Genomic DNA, 18,481 nt, shown 5'->3' on the forward strand with positions numbered 1-18,481 from the left:
GTTGAAGTTTCGCATCATCAGCAGGAACACTAGAAGAGCCTGCTGAGTTCTCACTTCGTCCTATGAAGGGGAACATTCTTTAGATCTATCCCATTATTGATGTTCATTTTTATCTCTTGATTAAGGTGGTGCCTGCCAGCACCGTACGTTATTCTCTTTCCCTTTGTGTGGGTTAATACTTTCAAACTCTGTAACTATCCTTTTCTTCATGACATTTTCAATTCATTCCTTTATGAATTTGTATCTATATGGACTCTTCTTATTTCATTTCATGAGTTTTAATCCATTATTATCATTAATTATTTTATTGCCAAATTGTCCTTGATTTGGACAGTGGAACATTGCCCTTTGACCATTTACTCTTTTTTTTTTTTTTTTCTGGCAACCATATGATGTTCGGGGCTCCTCCCCAGGCCTTGGGATCAACCATTTCTCCAAGGTGCTCTGCTTCCCTGGACTCCTTAGCAGAGTCCTTGATAGAGAATGTTATTTAGAAACAAGATCTGAGTAGGCTAGCTGTCTCTGAGGATCACTATGGGGGTGTCACTGCTCCCAGGCCCCTTCAGCAAAGAGATAAGAATACACATGTGCACACACACACATCTATATTTATTTCTGAACCTTTTCTTTTTTCACTGAAAGCCAAGAGTTCACACCGACCCCTAATTCTAATTCAAAACCTCAGAGTTTATTCTAGTTTTCTCCCTTTCAATATTTGTATCTTCCTTCCCCAGCAGTGAAAACTTAGGTCCTGCGAGTTATTGAGCTGTAACTCACATCCTGTAACATTCACTCATTTAAAGTGCACAATTTAGGGACACCTGGATGGCTCAGTCAGTTAAATGTCTGCCTTCAGCTCATGTCATGAATCCAGGGTCCTGGAATCGAGCCCCACATTGGGCTCTCTGCCCAGTGGGGAGCCTACTTCTCCCTCTGCCTGCCACTTCTCCTGCTTGTGTTCTCTCTCTCTCTCTCTCTCTCTGACAAATGAATAAATAATTTTTTAAGGTGCACAATTTATTGTCTTTTAGGATATTCGCCTGGTTGTGCCAACATCATCATTATCTAATTCCAGAATATTTTCATCATCCCAAAAAGAAACTCCAAACCCATTAGAAGTCACTCTCCAGGGGCACCTGGGTGGCTCAGTGGGTTAAGCCGCTGCCTTCGGCTCAGGTCATGATCTCAGGGTCCTGGGATCGAGTCCCGCATCGGGCTCTCTGCTCAGCAGGAAGCCTGCTTCCCTCTCTCTCTCTCTCTGCCTGCCTCTCTGTCTACTTGTGATCTCTCTCTGTCAAATAAATAAATAAAATCTTTAAAAAAAAAAAAAAAGAAGTCACTCTCCAAATCTTCTCCTTCTCTCCCCTATCATCAATAGTGTGGTTTCTAACTCTACATATTTGCCTGCTGGGGACATTATAAGTGGGATCAAACAATATGTTACCTTTTCTATCTGACTTCTTTAATTTAGCACAGAGATTTCAAGGTTCATCCATGTTCCTGCATGTGTCATAACTTTATTCATTCTTACAGCCAAATGCCATTGTATGGATAAAGTACATTTTGTCTCTCTATTGGTTAATGCACTTGGGTTATTTTCACTTTTTTTGGCTATTGTGAATAATACTGCCATGAACATTCATTCACAAGTTTGTTTTTTTATTAATTATTTTTATGAACATATAATGTATTATTAGCCCCAGGGGTACAGGTCTGTGAATCCCCAGGTTTACACACTTCACAGCACTCACCATAGCCCATAACCTCCGCAATTCCATAACTCAACCACCCTCTCCCTACCCCCCTACCCCCCGCAACCCTCAGTTTGTTTTGTGAGATTAAGAGTCTCTTATGGTTTGTCTCCCTCCCCATCCCATCTTGTTTTATTTTTTCCTTCCTTATCCCCCAAGCCCCCCATTCTGCCCCTCAAATTCCCCATATCAGGGAGATCATATGATAATTGTCTTTCTCTGATTGACTTATTTCGCTCAGCATAATACCCTCTACTTCTATCCACATCGTTGTAAATGGCAAGATTTCATTGCTTTTGATGACTGCATAGTATTCCATTGTGTATATATACGAATCTTCTTTATCCATTCATCTGTGGATGGACATCTAGGTTCTTTCCTTAGTTGGGCTATTATGGACATGGCACAAGTTGTTGTTTTTTTTAAGATTTTATTTATATATTTGACAGACAGAGATCACAAGCAGGCAGAGAGACAGGCAGAGAGAGAGAGGAGGAAGCAGGTTCCCCGCTGAGCAGAGAGCCCGATGCGGGGCTTAATCCCAGGACCCCGGGATCATGACCCGAGCCGAAGGGAGAGGCTTTAACCCACTGAGCCACCCAGGTGCCCCATCGCACAAGTTTTTATGTGAATATGTTTTTTTATTCTCTTGTGTATATACCCAGGAGTATAATTGCCAAGTACTGGGTAATCTTGTTTTACTTTTTGAGAAACTGCCAAAATGTTTTTCAAAGTATCTCTATGATTTACTTTCCCACTAGCAATCATGAGGGTTTCAATTTCCCCAACACCAGTTACTGTTTGCTTGTTTTATTACAGTCATTCTAGTGGGTGAAAGTTGTATCTCATTGTGGTTTTGCTTTGCATTTTGCTAATAAGTAATGATATTGAGCATCTTTTCGTATGCTTATCAATTACTATTTATGTATCTTCTTTGGAGAAATGATGTCTACTCCTTTGCCTATTTTTTTTAAGATTTTATTTATTTATTTGACAGACAAAGACCACAAGTAGGCAGAGAGGCAGGCAGAGAGAGAAGAGGAAGTAGGCTCCCCACTGAGCAGAGAGCCGGATGTGGAGCTCTATCCCAGGACCCTGGGATCATGACCTGAGCCGAAGGCAGAGGCTTTAATCCGCTGAGCCACCCAGGTGCCCCCTTTGCCCATGTTTTAATTGGGTTGTCTTTTTACTGTTGAGTCATAAGAGTTTGTTATGTGTTCTGGATGCCAAAACCTTACCAGACATAGAATTTTTAAGTATTTTCTTTTGTTCTATGGATTTTCTTTTCACATTTGTGAGAGTGTCTTTGCCAGTTTTGGTCAGGTTATCTATATTTTCCCTTCGGCTGCTTGTGTTCTACGTGTCAGACCTAGAGACTGTTGCTTAATCCAAGGTCATGAGGATTCCCATCTCTGTGTTTTGCATGTTAATAGTTTTAGTTCTTAAATTTAGGTTTGTTGAATTTTGAGTTAATTTTCATATAGAATGTCCAACCTCACTCTTCGGTACATGGATATCCAGTTAAACCAGCATCGTTTGTTGAAATGACAATTTCTGGGACACCTGGGTGGCTCAGTTGGTTAGGCTGTTGCCTTCAGCTCAGGTCATGATCCCAGGGTCCTGGGATCAAGTCCCACATTGGGCTCCTTGCTCAATGGGGAGCCTGCTTCTGTCTCTGCCTCTGCCTGCCACTCTGCCTGCTTGCGCTCTCTGTCTCTGTCTCTGTGTCTCTCTGACAAATAAATAAATAAACAAAATCTTTTTTAAAAAAAGAAAAGACAATTTCTCTGTGTTGAGTTGTTTTAGCATCCTCATTGAAAATCAGTTGGCCATAGTGGTGTCTGGGTGACTCAGGTCTGACTGGGATCAAGCCTGTGTTGGGTTCCCTGCTCATTGGGGAACTGCTTCTCCCCTTCCATCTCCGTCTGTCCCCTCCCCTACTCATGCTCTCTCTCTCTCTCCCTCTCTTTCTCTCTCTCTGCACTCTCTCTCTCGTATAAATAAATACAATCTTTTAAAAAAGGAAATAAATCAATTGGCCATTAATGTATGATTTTACTTCTAGACTCTCAACTCCCCTGAACTCTACATTTACCTTTCTGCTAACACCACATGGTATTGATAACTGTAGCTTTGTGGTAATTCTTGAAATCAGGAACTGAGTCTTATAACTTCGTTCTTCTTTTTAAAAGCTGTTTTGATTATTCTGGGTCCATTACATTTCCATATGAATTTTAAAATCAGCTTGTCAATTTCTGTGAAAAACTAAACAAAGCAAAACAAAACAAAGCAACAGCTAGGTTTTCAATAGGGTTTTTTTGTGGTTGCCCCTTATCAAATTGAGGAAGTTCCTTTCCATTCCTAGCTTCCCGAGTGTTCTCATAATAAAAGTGTGTTGAATTTTGCCAAATGCTTTTTCTGCAACTATTGGGATGATCATATGGCTTTTCTCATTTATTTTATTAAAATTGTGTAATATATTAATTGATCTTTTATATTGAACCAATCTTTGCATTTCTGGGATGAATCCCAGCTAGTTATGGAATATAATTCTTTTTATATTCTGCTGGAATTTGTTTGCTAAATTTTGTCAAGGGTTTTTGCATCTACAGTAATAAGGAATGTTGGTCTCTATTTTTTTTTTCTTTGTGATGTCTTTGTCTAGTTTTGGTCTTAGGGGAATATATGAGTTCAGAGGTGTTCCCTCCCCTTCTATTTTCTTTTGGAAGAGTTGGTTCTAATTCTTCTTTAAACATTTGCTAGAACTCTTCAGTGAAACCATCTAGTCCTGTACTTTTCTTTGTGAGAATTTTTTGATTATTAATTCCATCTCCATTCTGGTTATAAGTCTATTCAGGTTTTCTATTTCTTCTTGAATCAGTTTTAATAATGTGTCTCTTTCTAGGAATTTGTCCATTTCATCTAGGTTATCTGATTTATTGACATATAATTGTTCATAGTATTCCCTTATAGTCCTTTTTATTTCTGTACTGTCAGTAGTAATGCCCCCTTTTTATTCATTACTTTTGTGATTTAAGTCTTCTCTCTTCTTTTCTTGGTTAGTCTAACTAAAGGTTTGTCAATTTCATTGATCTTTCCAAAGAAATATCTTTTTGTTTTATTCATTTTTTTCTATTATTTCTCTATCTTCTGTTTCATTTAATCATTATTTTCTCCCTTTTGCTTTTTGTTTTTTTATTTTATTTTCTGTTTTTTTATTTTCTCCCTTCTGTTATTCAGGTTTAGTTTCCTTTCCCCTCCTCCTCCTTCTCCTCCAACTCTCCTCCTCCTCCTTCTCTTTCTTCTTCTGTCGACTTTTGAAGTAGAAGTTCAGGTAATTCATTTGGAATCTTTTTTCTTTTTTAATATAGACGTTTATAGTCATTAATTTCCTTCTCAGCACTGTTTTAGCTACATACCATAACTTTTGCTACATTGTGGTTTTGTTTTCATTTATACCAAGGTGTATTTTAATTTCTCCTGTGATTTCTTTTTTGACCAATTAATTATTTAGGAGTATGCTAGTTAATTAGCTCATATTTGTGAACTTCCCAAATTTCCTTCAATTACTGATTTCTAATTTTATTCCATGGTAGTCAGAGAACATACCTTATATGGCTTCAATCCCTTTAAGTTTATTGAAACTTGTTTGATGGCCTAATATGTGATCTATTTTTGAAAAATGTTGCATGGCCACCTGAGAAGAATTTATAAGAAAAATAATAGATGTTTTTATGCTTTTGGGAATGATCCTGAAGGAGGCAAGAGAAGTGATGTTGTACAAAAGAGAGGAGAGAATTGTCTGTGCAATGGCCTTGGCCAGACCCAAGGAGAGGGGGTGGAGTTCACAAATGGAAGTGCTGATTTAGCCAGAAGCACAGAAGTTTACCTATGGGAACAGGAGGGGAGGCAGAGAATGTGGGGGCAGGTCCATGGCAGGTCCATGTGGATGGCATGTGGGGCGGGGCAGACTAAGGAAGTTCTTTTCATTATCTCAATAAATGGGCAGCAAGGTCAACAGGTAAGAGTAAGGATGGGAAGAAATGGAGGTTTCAGGAGAGAGCAGAAGATGCAAACTAGCCATTCTGGAGAGGGGAGAATCAATGGACTAAAGACCTGGTGGGTCCTTGCCTGGAAGTATTAAAGCCCCATTGGAAGATCATAGTGAGCTTGGTTGTATGTTTTCCTCCAGCTTTGTTTAGCTTCACTGGGACAGGCACAGAACACATGGGGAGCTGGATTTCATCAAGTCAAGTGGTTGTTATGGAATTGTAGCTGGGGAAGAAAGGGAGTGAGGACATTAAAAGACAAGAGGCCACAAAACACTGACAGGAGCACTGGAGGTTCCAATGTCCAGGGATTTTCAGAGTTTGGGTATTAAAGAAAGTGAACTAGAAAGACAGGAAGTGGTAGGTAGAGAGTTGGATGCACAAAGTTGACATTGTGGCTTATTAGTAAAAGCAAAACATGGTTGGAGGACTGAGATACTGTGTTGGGTGGGAGTCAAGATCATAGGAAGAGGGATGGTCAAGGAACTGAGAGTTCCGGTGCTGGAAGGATCAGACACAAATGTGTTACAAGCATCACAAATTCAGACTGGATGTAGGGGGGAAAGCAACAGTGAGCCAGGAGCCCAGATCACTGGGAAATGAGGGGAATGAGCCAGAAATCAATGAAGACAGTAGAAATTGGTATCTGATGACAGTTAAGTCCAAACCTGAGAGGTTTCAGGAAGAGGGGAGGGAGAAGGGTCTACATGTGACAATAAGGATGTAAGAGGACACTTGGCCACCTCCAGACCCCTCAGTACAAGGGTGGTAAGAGGACCAACAGCTTCCACCTGAGAGGGCAGCAGGGGCAGCAGAATCCCAAGGGGGAGCTGGGTTCCTGGTCACATGTGTGGGCAAAGGGAATGTCCAGGGAAGAAGTCAAGATATGGAGATATTTTTGTTGATAACCCAATCCCAGAGGGCACAATGGAAGGTTTTTAGGAGTCAGGGATGAGTGGGAGAAGGGGACTGAATAGGGCATGATAGAGCGTTTTGGAGATCAGTGACCCAAGAAGAGGTGTGACCTGGGAGTCTGGAGTCCAAGTGGTGACTGAGAACACAAGGACGAATGGGCTCATAAGATCAGTCATGGAGCTCAAAGCAGATCGTGGTAGTGAGGTAGGAGTGCTGGGGTAGGCAGGGCCGGGTGTTAGGGGCTCCTTCTTTACCCTTAAAGGTATATGTTACCCACACACACGTTGCTGGCAAAGGAGGAATCTAACTGAGAGGCTGGAGCATTGGAGCAAGACCCAGACCCCTTCCTCCCTGACTGTCACCTGCTAGCCATGTAGCACCATCTACCTCTCTGTGACCTAGTTTCCTCATCCACAGAGTAGAAATAAACTCTATTTCCTAAGTGTGTGTGGTGGGAAGTAAGTGACTAAGCCATGACAACATTCAACAAACAGTAGTTCCTGTGAGAGCCCCAGGCTAATGTTCACTCGGAGCCAGATGCCACTGGACTTCCCAGTCACATGAACCAACAAACTCCCTTTCCTCATGGGCTGTGCAAGCTTGAGTTGAGTTTTCTGACTCCTATGACCAAAAGATTCCTGGCACAGACACAATTTTCATCTCCATTAAGTAGACGAGGAAGCTAGGAATTAGGTTAACCTGGCTCCTCAGAGTTCTGCATCTCCAACATACACACAACTAATGAATCATTGAACATTACATCAAAAACTAATGATGTGCTGTATTTTGGCTTACTGACTCTAAATAAAAAATAAATTAAAAATAAAAAAAATAAACGCAGTTCTGTCTGTCCTGCCAATCTGCTCAAAAATAGCCATCCCACCATGACTCAAAGCCCAGGTGCCCAGGAGACTCTAATGTGTAGTCGAGTGTCTTCCTCCCAGGAAGACTCTGCAAAGGCCAGGACTGGACATTGTGGAGAAAAGAGAGGCTGGTTTGGGCGCCTCTTAACCTTGGGCTGATCACTCTGCAGAACAGAGTGTACGGTCACAGACCATGCCTAGGAGGACTAATTTTCACATGGCCCAGTGGTCCAGATCCCACGTCTGTGCTCCCTGGAATGTGGTGAGCCGAGGACAAGTGGAGAGGTGTTCCCAGATGGGCACACATCGTCTCCAGGCTCCTGGATCCAGGACAGTGTGAGTCAAAGGAGGCGAGAGCCCATGGGCTTCTTTTCAAGCAAGGAATTCCACATTACACGTCCACTCTCCCTCCCCTCTGCATTTACCAAGTTTTCTTCTATTATTCTATCTCCATGTTTCTTCTTCTTTTTGTCTACATCTCCTCTTTGTACAAACATTTTGGGATTATTTTTATATATTATATATATGTACATGTACATGTATATGTATATGTGTATATATATGTATATGTATATAAATGAAATATAAATCCAAAGATGGAACATCAGACCTCAAGACTAAATAAACCATAAACTAGAATAGGAAATGTACCCTAAGGGGATGGGGATGGGCTGCAGCAGCACCACATGCTAAGTAGGATATTTCACTACAGCTAAGGTTGAGCTTCCTGGCGGCCAAAGCAAAAATGGGAAGCTACAATATATAATTTGGAATATCTAAGTAGTGTCGACAGACAATCTGCCCTAAGATGAAACAAAGGTTTTTCCAGCACTTAGCCCAAAAGAACATTTTTCACGTGTGTGTGTGTGTATATATAAGTGTCACTGAGTGACACCGAGTGTCCCCGGTCTAGGTCTGACCCCAGTCAGACACAGGTGTCCCCGGCCACATCCCTGAATGTCCATGCAGTAGTGGTTTTATAAGCCTATTTGTTAGAGTGCCCTTTGGGGAAAAAAAAAGCCAACAAAATAGTCCCAAGTACAACTCAGTGAGAGTCTTTAGAAAACATGGAGGCAAATGCAATTTTCTGGTGACTTAGTTGGATCCAACAGCACTTCCCAAACTGTTTCTCAGTACCCCCAAAATTTTACATGGCAATGAAAAGTACTCTATAGGAAACCGGTTCCACAGTCAGAGAAGTTCAAAATAAAATCGGGATTAAACAAAATCAAGCAGGTTTTCTAACAATGGGATTTCAAAGAGCTTTTAACACTCCAGCATCCATGTGAATCTCCAAGTTCAGGTAAAGGATGCATTCTCTCCCATGTTTGTCTCTGGAACCTTCTTCTCCACCCACCCCCATTTTTCCAGGAGTACCTTTTATTCTTATTTTATTCTTATTCATCTCTCCTGGGCTCCTACCCGAAGTGCCCTCCGAACCAGTCACCCCCAAAGTGGACAGCGGGACCACCGCTGCGCTTGACAAGGCCAAGTCAAAACCCACAGTGTCTCAGGGGGACCAGCAGGGCCTCAGTGGGAAGGACAAGGAACTGGTCCTGGGTCTCGGGCATCTCAACAATTCCTACAACTTCAGCTTCCACGTGGTCATCGGCTCTCGGGCCGAGGAGGGCCAGTACAACCTCAACTTCCACAACTGCTACAACTCAAAGCCGGGCCGGGAGCAGCCCTTCGACATCACAGTCATGATCCGGGAGAAGAACCCCGAGGGCTTCCTGTCAGCGGCGGAAATCCCCCTCTTCAAGCTGTACATGGTCATGTCTGCCTTCTTCCTGGCCGCTGGCATCTTCTGGGTGTCCGTCCTCTGCAAGAACACGTACAACGTCTTCAAGATCCACTGGCTTATGGCAGCCCTGGCTTTCACCAAGAGCATCTCCCTTCTCTTCCGCAGTATCAACTACTACTTCATCAACAGCCAGGGCCACCCCATTGAAGGCCTCGCTGTCATGCACTACATCACGCACCTGCTAAAGGGCGCCCTCCTCTTCATCACCATCGCCTTGATCGGCTCTGGCTGGGCCTTCGTCAAGTACGTCCTGTCAGACAAGGAGGAGATCATCTTTGGGATCGTGATTCCACTGCAGGTCCTGGCCAACGTGGCCTACATCGTCATCGAGTCCCGCGAGGAGGGTGCCAGTGACTACATGCTCTGGAAGGAGATCCTCTTCCTGGTGGATCTCATCTGCTGTGGTGCCATCCTCTTCCCTGTGGTCTGGTCCATCCGGCATCTCCAGGACGCATCCGGCACAGATGGAAAGGCAGTGGCAGTGAACCTGGCCAAGCTGAAGCTGTTTCGCCATTACTACATCATGGTCATCTGCTACGTGTACTTCACACGGGTCATCGCCATCCTGCTGCAGGTGGCCATGCCGTTCCAGTGGCAGTGGCTGTACCAGCTCTTGGTGGAGGGGTCCACCCTGGCCTTCTTCGTGCTCACCGGCTACAAGTTCCAGCCGGCAGGTGACAACCCGTACCTGCAGCTGCCCCAGGAGGATGAGGAGGACACGCAGATGGAGCAGATAATGACGGATTTTGGGTTCCGGGAAGGCCTATCCAAAGTCAACAAGACAGCCAGCGGCCGGGAGCTTCTGTGATCATCCCCCAGTGTCTGGAACTGTCCTCCTTCCCCCACCTCCCGCCTCCACCCTCCGCACACATTCCTCACCCTCCAGCTCTGCTCCCAAAGCACGTGTGGTGGGGGAGAAGGGTGGTGCGGTGGTACAGCCCCCTGCTCTCCAGGACTGGAGGCCCAGGAGCCCATTCAGAAGAGAGCTCCCTTGTCTCCTCTCCCCCCACCCCGGGGCAGCCCTGTCCCTGCCCCAGAGCCACCCACCGCTCAACAACTGTGCAATAATGACCGATCTGTTTTGCTAAAAAAAAAAAAAAAAAAAAAAAAAAAAAAAAAAGCTAGAGTTGCATGGACACGGTATGAAAAATTAAGATCTGGAAGAATGGGTGAACTAAACTCCAACTAAAATATCTCTCAGCCAGGCGTTTAGTAGAGTTGGCCCATTGGTAGTCTAAGGCCTGGCATCCAACTGGGACCAGACTTCCGGTGCTCTGTTATTCTGGTGATGCAGTAAGAACACCTCTTCCTCCAACCCCTCTTTTCCTGGACTCATCTTCTCAGTTCACACAACTGGAGGTCACAGGAAAGAGGTTGCAGAAGACAAAGACAAGGACCTTTCAGAACCCAGGAGACGCTCCACCTCCACCACGTGAGGACAGACGTGCTCCCCTCAGGGCCCGGGCCACATGCAAAGGGTGGTGTTTCCTTTGCCCATGGCTTAGCTCCATGGAGCTGAGGGAGCAGTTAAGGGGCTGGGGTCTCAGGACTAGACCCTAGGAGGTAGACAGAGGGGATCAAGGAAGAATTCCAAGTTGAAGTCTGAACTAGAGCCAGGCAAAGAGATAAGAAGTGGGAGGGACCGGAAAGTAATTTCAGAGGTGGCATTGGGAAATGGATATAGACCCTAGAATTACCGTGAATTCAAAGAAAATGTGGCCTTAGGGTTCGTTACCTGATTTCTGAAACCTCGGGGAGAGAGGCACGGTGATGATTCTGAATTGGTCAAAAGTGGCTTCATCTACATATAGCCCATCAGCTGACAGTTCCAGGCTTTGGGGCTTAAAGCAGGGCCATCGACAACTCAACATAGATCTAGGTTTGGGACCTGACCTACCAGATGCTCCCCAGCCAAAACGGCTTCTAGAGAAATCATGTACATATGGAAACTTTGAAAGGGCCAGACACAAAAAACACATGTCTGGGGATGTACATCCCAGGATTGCTGATAATGCTGGAAAATGGGAAAGCCTAGACATGGTCCTCATGGGAACTGATTCACAAAAATAAGGTACATTCGTGAGACAGAATATCCCACCCCCTTCAGGAATGTTTGAAGTACGTGTATTAATATGGAAAGAAATGCATGATAAACTCATAGGTAAAAATACAGATTATCAAAATATAAATAACAGCGTCCCCTTGTAATGGGCAAACACTTTCTTTGTGTAAGTATGCACAGACAGAAGTCTGAAAGGAGATCTCGAAACTGGTTTTCTGTGGGCTGTGAGACTGCTGATTACTGATATTCTTCTTTTTGTTCATCAGCAATTTCCTTTTCTATATATAAACATGGATTTTCTTCACGTAATTATTTTTTAAAAACAGTAAAAGAAAGCAAAGCACAGTTTCGAACGTCCCGCAGTGGGTGCTTCGTCTCTCCCTCTCCTCTGTACTTGATCTTCGTCATCTTGATACTGTGACTTTGTTCCAAATGCTATTCCTCTGTCTCCTCTAGCAGACTGTCCTCAGACCACAGATGCTTGGGGCTGAGGGAGAGAGGGAGGCCGGGGGGGGGGCGGGGAAGGTGTAGGGGGCAGGGTCCTGATGTGCACAGAGGCAGGAATTCTAGAATAAGGCTGTGAGCTGAGACACCAGCCAGCTCAGGGCAAAGAGGACTGAAGATGATGGGGCATCTGACTGGGGCGCAGTCCTTGGTGGACGCTGGAATGTGGAGCGACCGTGCGTTGGCCAAGATCAGAGGCCAGGCGTGGATCAAACACTTTAACCTCATGACGTTGCTGTTTTCTCACTCCTCCCCTGGTGAACTTGAGACAGGCCTTAAGCTCAGATCAGCAATGTCTTTGCAGGGTGTCTGTCCATGGTTACCAGCACGACGTGCCCAGGGGGTCCATTGGGAGAACTGGCTCTGGCTTCCCCACTGGCAGTGGACTGTGGAAGTCTATCTCCCTCGAGACTGTACTTCTCAAGCTCCGTAGAGTCACAGGGTTGGAGGAGGCCACTGGACAGAAGAAAATGCACTTTAAAGGGGGGGAAATAAAAGACTTTACAAAGAACAAATGAGCTCATATTTGTACAGCAATTAAAAAACAAATATATTTTGTTTGAAGATGTGGAAGGACTCAAAGGTTTCATATTTTCATATTACAGCAAACACAAACATAACACAGAGCAGAATTGAGAATCCGAGATGAATTTGCATGTTACGTCTCTGGACACATTTTGTACTTCCCTTGAGACAGCGCTGATTCAGGCTACGCTCCAGATCCCTGCACATATTCACTCCTCCTTGAGAGGCACCAGCTAACCAGATCACCAAACCATCTTAACTCCATGTCCCTGGGAGAGATTAATGACATCAAGGTCGGTTACAAAGTAAGGTGCCTACCTTACTGAGTCTTCCCTGAGCAGTCAGATGGAGGTGGGGGGCTTAAGCACTGTCTCCCACAATTTCCTACAATGTTAATGTCTCCGTTTGACCAAATTAAAATCAGAGCCTCAATGAAGCTGAAATGACTTGCCTAAGGTCACATGGCTAGTCAAGTGACAAGCGCCGGATGTCCAGTTTAAAGCCAGTGCTGATGCTAGATCGTTAAGCCAAAGCACCTTTAAGAAACAAAGTACTGGGGCACCTGTGAGGTTCAGTGGGTTAAGCGTCCGACCATTGATCTCAGCTCAGGTCTTGATCTCAGGGTTATGAGTTCAAGCCCTGTGTTGCCCTACTAAAAATAAATAAATAAATAAATAAATAAATAAATAAATAAATAATTTCCCAAACTACCATGGCAGGATGCAAGAAACATGATGGAATGTGCTGTGAAAAGCCATCATTCTCAGGAGCAGTAGTCAAAGGAACTTCCATGTTCTACTTTCTATTTTCCTGTAATATTTGGGCTGTTACAACCAATGTATTTTCCTTTTTTAAAAAACATTATTTATTTATTTATTTAAGAGAGAGAGAGAGATAATAAGCAAGAGAGAGCATGAGCAGGGTGAGGGGCAGAGGGAGAAGCAGGCTGTCCGCTGAGCAGGGAGCCATATGTGGGGCTCCATCCAGGGACTCTGGGATCACCACCCCAGCTGAAGGCAGACGCTTAACTGACTGAGCCACCCAGACACCCTGTAATAAATTTTCTTAATGATGGTTGCCCAGTGATATCAAATTTTCCTTTTTTAGACACGACCCATAAATAGTTTCCCTTGGTCTGATGACAAGCTCACCCAGCAAGCGACCTTTTTGATTATTTCGCTTTCCCTAGAGCGGGCTAGCAGAGGTGCGGGGGTGGGAGGGAGCACTAGCCATGCTGACGTCACTGTGTTGTCCGCCTGATTTTCTATTTCTCATTATAAAAGAATACAATTCAACAAATTTTTTCTCTTCCATCCCCAACCCTTCCCAGGGTTTAGCAGACACAGAAGAGTAGTATTTGATATGAGTCAAAGCAGCGAAAAGACAGATTCCCTTTGAGCATGGGAACACACAGGCGTTCGTTCACTCTTGGCCATGTACGGGTTGATCGTCTTGTGATGCTTGACCCTGCATTCGACAGCAAGTAAAGGCTTCTTTTCTTCATCTCTTGCTATGTTACTCAGAAGACTTTCTCACGCAAGGGACAGAAATCCAGCTTGAGCTGGCTGAAGAATGAAAACAGGGGTGGGTTTCATAGATTAATATAACTAAAAAATCTGAAGATAGAGCTCTTGCTGCAGGTATGGCTGGATCCAGGCGTTCAAACAACGTTATGAGGGCAGTTTCTGACTCTCTTCTCAACTTTCTTTTGCGCTCGCCTTACTCTCAGACAGGCTCTCTGACCCGGTGGTCCTAGCAGGCCCAGGGGCCCATCCTCCAGTTTGGAAACCTAGCAGTAAGGGAAGCTTCTCATCCGAAGTTCCAGAGTTGAATCTCATTGGCTTGGTTTAGATCACTTGCCTGGGTGGAAATCAACGGCTGCAGCCAATAGGACGGACGGAATACGCTGATGGGTTTTGCTGAATCTCATCTCCTTTCCCCTTCCTCAGGATGGGAACTACAGTGGTCAGCAATGGTTGCCTCAAAGAAGAACAGGACCGGCCCCTGGAGAAGGCAAGATGGATGCTTGGCATGGGGTAGAAACGGAAGCCCAGAGTCAGATCCGAGGCCCCCTTCAGCTTGACTTGGGGGAAAGCATTAGTGGGAAGAAACAACTGGTCAAGCTGAGGGCCAAGAAGAAACACCTTGGCAGAGGCGGAATTTGGGAACTGGATTTCCAAGACAGAAGCCCGGTCAGGGGCGGGGCAGGGTGGAGCAGGAGGCCAGTTCCTGCCCCTTGGGGTGGAGGAAAGAGCTGGATGGAAAGAGCTGGACCCTGTGTGGACCTCAACAGGTGACATGAGCTGGAAAGGACCATTCGGCACGTCCTCCTGGAGTCGATGCAGCCGACGTGAGGCATGTTTTGAAGGAATGGACTGTGCCACCCCACCCTCCGATGGTCAAGGCAACGTAGGGGGATCCCGTTTTCTTAACTGCACGCTGCACACGTCCGTCAGTTCCGCGTGAGTCCTGCCAGGTGGACTCAGCCGCCTGGAGGCCATGTGAGCTGGTGAGACTGAGTTCCTGGGAACTGGACCTTGGGTCCTGGCAGATTCCACAGGGCCCTGGCCCCATGGGAGTCCACCTGGGAGGCTGTCAGCCGGCCTGCCCTGACCACACCCCATCTTTGCTCCCGGGCCTCATAGTGCCTCGCTTACAGGCTGTGGTGGGACCCCAGGAGACCACCTGGCACAGATCTTGGCTCACAGTAACCCCAAATAAAGGGCAGTGGCTCTTACGACCCCCAAGGACATATGTTCCCCACACCCAAAAATAACACCTGTTATTGGATAGGTGCAGGAAAAGCAGGCCCCAAGCGTGATGCTCGTGACTCCGTAGCTGTCCGTACAGCTGCTGGGACAAGGAAGCACCTGGCTACAGTAGCAGGTATGAGAGAGACCTGTGAGCAGTTTGGGTTTGGGTTTTTCTGTGTGGGCCCGGGCTTTCTTCCCATGCCCCACCACCCCTTGCCACCCACTCAGTTGTTTTTTTTTTTTTTTCCCCCTTCATGTCTCTTTTACACGAGGTCACCTGTCAGCAAATGTGCTCAAAGCACAAAACTGTTGTCCACGCATCTTGACCTCTGGAAGGTTTTGTCTGAAATCTGGCTAGGGGTGGGATTTCTCAAAGTGGGTTCTCCCGGCCATCCTCATCAAAATCATGATCAGAGATGTCTGTTAACTGTGACCAGAGGTTCTTAAATCCCACCTAGACTTGCCAGAGGATTGCAGTCTTTGGGTTTGGGGCCTAGAGATCTGCATTTTTTAAAGGCTCCAGGGGGCAGGAGAGGGTGGGGATCCTAATGCATCTGAGAGCTCATCAGGTACCATCTTGCTGGGGCTCCTGAGACACCTGGTCCCGACCGGAAAGTCCTGACTCACAGTTCGGGCCCTGCCCCCTCCAGCCTTCCTATCAGGCAACTCAAGGTCCCCAGGCTCATGAGTTACTGATTAACCCTAGGTTTCTTGAAAATAAATAATAACTCGGGAGAAGACATAAACCAAGAGCCAAGCTGAGCAGCCCCAGGAGAAGGGGTGATAAACGGCTGCTGTCACCAGGCGCCTGATGAGGAGGCGAGGGAGGCTGAGACGCCCGGTGCGAGGCCAGACAGCATCCAGGTCCCAGCGGCGCCGGCGGTCACCCTTCGTCCACGCCCAGGCCCCGAGTTGCCTGGTCCTGCTGACTCCGAGCCCGGAATGGCTTGTGCAGACATCCCGCAGCCGCGGGTCCCAGAGCAGCCCCAGCCCATCTCCGCAAGAGCCACATCCCCCTCCGCCAAGGCAGCGGGCCCGACAGGGGGGCACTGGGGCTCCGCGGATGGCGACTTGGAGTGCTTGGTGTGCCGGGAGCCCTACAGCTGTACCCGGCCGGCCAAGCTGCTGGGCTGCCAGCACTCCTTCTGTGCCGTCTGCCTCAAGCTCCTGCTGTGTGTCCAGCACAACACCTGGTCTGTCACCTGCCCCTTGTGCCGCCAGGCCACCTCTGTCCCCGGGGGCCTCATCTGCAGCCTGCGCGACCAGGAGGCCGCGGTGGGGCTACTGGGCCGGCCGTGGCCGGAGGTGCGGCTGTGTCCGCAGAGACTGGCAGATTCCGCCCCCTCGGCGGCAGGGCACCCCGGCGTTGCGGGAGAGGATGCGCAGGACGAGGCGAACGCCAACCGCGTAGCCGCCCGGCGCCTGGCCGTGCACTTGATCCTGCTGGTCTTGCTCATTGTCCTCATTCTGCCCTTTGTCTACCCGGGCGTCATCCGGTGGGTGCTCACCTCGGTGATCGCCTTTGCCCTGCTAATGTCCTCGGTCTTCTGCTGTCACGCCAGCAGCCAGGGCAGCTGCTGTCCCTCCCCCGGGACTGTTTTCTGCCTAGGACGGAAACACAGCGAGATCTCTTCCATCGCCTGAGCAAGCCCTGAAGAGACGGCACCTGCTGCCTCTTGGGCCCCGTTAGGCTCACAGCGACCAGGTGAAGGGACTCTGAACGAAGGCTGCTTCCATTGGAGGATTAAATACCCGTTGGACTTGTGAGCCAAAGCCGGGTTGTGTTGGGTCAAGAACTATGTGCCTGGGTGACAGACTTATGTCTGCCCGGGACACAGCGCATCTAAACCGCGTGGGGTCTTGGAGGGGGCGCAGATTCCTTGACCGCTGCAAGGGGCCTCCTGTTTCCTCTTACTCTAATGCTCCTGGTTTTTCTTTGTATAAGTTGATGAACTTAATGCAGAACAAATAGAACAAAGACTCCTTTTTTTGCAACTTATGTAGGTGGTTTTATTTTCTCGCTTTGTTTTGGTTCGGTCTTTTGTGTTTTGAGGCAGTTTGTTTAGATCTGTGACTCTGACACATTTTCCTCCTGAAAGGGGGAGGTCTCCCCCCCCCCCACCCCGGGAAGCCCTCCTGTGCTGCCCAGCTCCACGAAGGTCCTGGTGGTTTGGGTGTTCCTGTGAGTTGCCTCCAGGGATGGAGGGGGGGAATTTGTGTGAAGGAGTGGCTCTGGGGCTGCTGGGGGTCCCACGTTCATTCAGCAGAGTTGGGGAGGGGTGGAGAGCATGTAGGGGAGTCTGGGAATTGCTCCAGTACACCCACCGGATTGCCCAGGCCCATGTCATTGGGCTCTGGCTTCTCAGAGAATCTCAAGGTTACAAGGACTCCCCCCGCCCCCACCCAACAGCAGGTCCCACCGCTCATCAGATGCGCGGTCTCACGCTCCGTTCGGATGTTGCTTTTCTTGTGTGATTGCATTTCAACTCCCATCTGAGCTCTTGTCATAAAGATAAGAGGTCCCATAAATGCAATGGTTCTTGACAATAACCCCACGTCTCCCGCCTCACCCTGACAGTCACTGCCTTCTGAAAGGCTGCTCTGGAACATAGAGGAGGCTTCTGCGGGAGGGAATGACTTTCCCTGGTTGCCAGGATCGGGTCTCAGCTAGAGGAGGGGCTTAGGGATCCAGGGGAGTGGAGGGTGGGAGACGATGCCTTGTTTCCCTCCAAAGGCCTCTTAATTGGGAAGCAGACTTGAAACCTCAGGGGGCTCACTGGGCACGATCCATTGTCCTTCCCCACCCCCACTTTGCCTCCTGGGAGGATGACAGGTGCACGTTGGGCGTTTGTTCATGGCTATTGTGCCTCTGTAAGAGAGGGATGACAGAAGCCGGCCACTGGAGCCCGAAGGGAGGACTCTGGCCCCGTGGGTATGTGTTGTCCAGCAAGATCATTTGCCTCTCTGCGTTTCATTTTTCCCTGGAATTAGCTCATTGGACTGGATTATTCCTAAGTCCCCCAAAGCCCAGGAATGGCAGCATGGCTGGGCCCCTGAGCAGTGGGCAGGAGTCACATCCCCTCTGAACTCACACAGAGAAAACTCAAAACATACGGATGCATGCAAATAGCCATTCTTGCAATCTGGGTGCCTTCCTTTGTTTCTTATAAAGGTATTTCCAGGGCAACTCTGGGATACCCATGCTATTGTTACTCCTCGTGCGGGCAGTATGTGTGAGTGTGAGTTCTTCAGGTG

General features: G+C 47.1%; 2 protein-coding genes across 2 annotated transcripts; both read left to right on the forward strand.

Moving 5' to 3' along the window:
- The first annotated feature begins 9,132 nt into the window (after nt 1–9,132).
- LOC125098976 (protein GPR108-like) lies at nt 9,133–10,488 on the forward strand. Its single transcript, XM_047728286.1, is given in 2 exon segments — nt 9,133–9,907; nt 9,909–10,488. Coding segments are annotated over 2 exon segments (837 nt in total). The 5' UTR covers nt 9,133–9,281; the 3' UTR covers nt 10,120–10,488.
- Nucleotides 10,489–15,979: 5,491 nt separating this feature from the next.
- On the forward strand, nt 15,980–17,221 carry RNF186 (ring finger protein 186). Its single transcript, XM_047726917.1, has one exon. The coding sequence runs from the start codon at nt 16,169–16,171 to the stop codon at nt 16,868–16,870; it is 702 nt and encodes a 233-aa protein (XP_047582873.1). The 5' UTR covers nt 15,980–16,168; the 3' UTR covers nt 16,871–17,221.
- Nucleotides 17,222–18,481: the final 1,260 nt, after the last annotated feature.

The sequence above is a fragment of the Lutra lutra genome, chromosome 4, assembly GCF_902655055.1.
Source record: "Lutra lutra chromosome 4, mLutLut1.2, whole genome shotgun sequence".
Classification (NCBI taxonomy): Eukaryota; Metazoa; Chordata; class Mammalia; order Carnivora; family Mustelidae; genus Lutra; species Lutra lutra.

Excerpts from the sequence above, each read along its gene's own strand:
- RNF186 (XM_047726917.1), top strand. The coding sequence starts at position 16,169 with ATGGCTTGTGCAGACATCCCGCAGCCGCGGGTCCCAGAGCAGCCCCAG.